This window comes from Octodon degus, unplaced genomic scaffold (assembly GCF_000260255.1).
Source record: "Octodon degus isolate 3935 unplaced genomic scaffold, OctDeg1.0 scaffold00053, whole genome shotgun sequence".
Classification (NCBI taxonomy): domain Eukaryota; kingdom Metazoa; phylum Chordata; class Mammalia; order Rodentia; family Octodontidae; genus Octodon; species Octodon degus.
In genome coordinates this window covers 6,476,610-6,479,065 of record NW_004524629.1, presented here as the reverse complement: position 1 = coordinate 6,479,065, position 2,456 = coordinate 6,476,610, and the positions used below count along the sequence as shown (strand labels likewise).

The 2,456-nt window shown below is 40.3% G+C and overlaps 2 protein-coding genes across 2 annotated transcripts in view; one reads left to right on the top strand and one right to left on the bottom strand.

Moving 5' to 3' along the window:
- Nucleotides 1–2,456, bottom strand: part of LOC111817276 (GRAM domain-containing protein 1C-like) — a 74,832-nt gene that overhangs the window by 27,358 nt on the left and 45,018 nt on the right. The window lies entirely within an intron of this gene.
- Nucleotides 580–735, top strand: LOC101574918 (ATP synthase subunit epsilon, mitochondrial-like). The gene has a single exon (XM_012515197.1). The coding sequence runs from the start codon at nucleotides 580–582 to the stop codon at nucleotides 733–735; it is 156 nt and encodes a 51-aa protein (XP_012370651.1).

Here is a 2,456-nt window from a genome sequence, read left to right as displayed (position 1 = left end):
AAATATATGACCCATTTTGAGTTGAGTTTAGTGCATGGTGAAAGATAAGGGTCTAGTTTTAATCTCTAGCGTGTGGAAAGCCAGTTTTTCCAGCACCATTTAGTACACAGGCTATCATTCTTCCAGTGAAGAATATTGTGTTTGGCTGAAAAGATGGCTGAGTATGTTTGTAGTTGTTTCTGCATCTTCTAATTTGTTTCACTGATCCTCCAGTCTGTTTCTTTGCCAGTACTATACCATTTTTATCACAGTATCTCTACAGTATAATTTTAGGTCAGGGATTGTGATGTCCACTGTCTTGCTTTTGTTGACCAGAACTGCTTTTGCTAATCTATGTTTCTTTGGGGTCCAAATTAATTTTGGGATTATTTTCTCTAATTCTGAGAGATACATTATTTGATATTTTGATCAGGATTACATTAACTATGTATAACAAGTTTGGAAGTACGGCCATTTTCAATATATTAGTTCTTCCTACTCAAGAACAAAAGGTGCTTCCTGCTGCTGGGTCATCCAAGGGAGCCAACATTGCCATTTTCCTAGCGATTCTGTCCAACAAATGACCCCTCTCTTGACATCATGGTGGCCTACTGGCAACAGGCTGGACTCGGCTACATTCGCTACTCCCAGATCTGTGCAAAGGCAGTGAGAGATACCCTGAAGATGGAATTCAGAGCAAATGCAGAGAAGACTGCTGGCGGCAGCATCAAAATTGTGAAAGTGAAAAAAGAATAACCAGCCCTGACTAGAGTTTGAAGTGCTACATTTTCACCCTGAAGATGTGCAGGTACATGTTTGGGCAGATTATAATCCATGTCACTTTGTAGGGGGAAAAAGTACCTATCTTATTCATAAATTCATGATACCAATAAATTGATGCATGGTTCACTGTTAAAAAAGAAAAGAACAAAAGGTATCTTTCCATTTTCTGATATTCTCTTTGATCTCCTTTTTAAGAGTATTGTAGTTTTCAGTGAAAAGGTCTTTTACTTCCTTCCTTAGATTGATTCTTAGATATTTCATTTTTGGGGGTGCTACTGTGAAAGGTATTGTTTCCCAAATTTCTCAGTGAACTTGTTATTTGTACACAAAAATGCTATTGATTTGTAAGTGCTGACTTTGTATCCAGCTACACTACTGAATTTGGTTATTAAATTTAAAAGTCTTTTTGGTGGAGTTTCTGGGTTTTCTATGTAAATATCATGTCATCTGCAAATAATGATAATTTAACTGCTTCCTCTCCTATACCTACTTCTTTCTTTTGTCTTATTGCTCTGGTTAATGTTTCCAGAATTATACTGAATAACAGTGGTCATAGGAGAAGTTCTTGTCTTGCTCCTGATTTTAGAGTGAAAGATTTTAGTTGTTGACAATTCAGTATGATGTTGGCTATTAGTCTGCCATAGATGGCTTTCATCTGATTGAGATAAAGACCACTTATTCCATTTTTCTGTAAGGTTTTCATCATGAATGATAAAAGCTTTGGACTTCGTCAAAAGTTTTATCAGCATCTGTTAAGATGATCATTTGGGTTTTGTTCTTGGTTCTGTTAATATGGTGCATTACATTTATTATTTGCATATGGTGAACCTACCCTGCATCCCCGGGATGAATCCTACTTGGTCATGGTGTATAATCTTCTTGATGATTTGCTGCATCTTCTTTGCCAGTATCAAATACTGAAAATTTTTGCATCTATATTCATTATGGAGATTAGTATGTAATTCTCTTTTTTGGTTGGGTCCTTCTCTGTTTTTGGTACTAGGATAATGCTTGCTTCCAGGAAAAAATTCAGGAGTACTGCTTCCCTTTCAAGTTATTAAAGAGTTTGAGAAGTAGTGGCTTGAATTTGGCTCCTTGACCTCCTGCCTTCTTGATCGTGGTTTCCCCCTCACCCTGACACTGGGAGCTGCTGCATGAAACCAGCCCACAGTGCTCTGAGTTCCAAGATCAGTTGGCCTTCTCCAAGATCTCAAGGCAGGCAACTGCCGTCTCCTGGGGGACATCTTCACCCAAATAACTCACTAGCCCCTGCAGTCCGCTGTGTCCACTGCTCTGTCTCACTGGTCTGTTTCTCCATGAAAGTGGAAGCCTCTGGGGTCACCAGCAGTTACCACGAGTGTGCATGTTCGAGCTGTCCCTCCCATGCAGCCAGCGATCCAGGGCTCAGAAACCATCTCTTGATACCTCCTTCTTCTGTGTTGGAGTCTCTGTCTTCACTCTCCCTATGAGTTTCAATTCTCACTTCAGATCCTTAGAAGGTCTAGGGACCCACATCCTGTTGGGAGCTGTCCCGGCCGCTCCCCTAAGATGGCGCCTGTTTCCTGCTTCCGGGTTCTTGTTACCGCGTAAACAGCCTTGTAAAATGTGTGTCTGCCTGGATACTGATGATTCTGACCTATCAGCTTATGATCCTTGCTTTAACTTGATTGGCTGCCCAGATCCTATATAAGTCT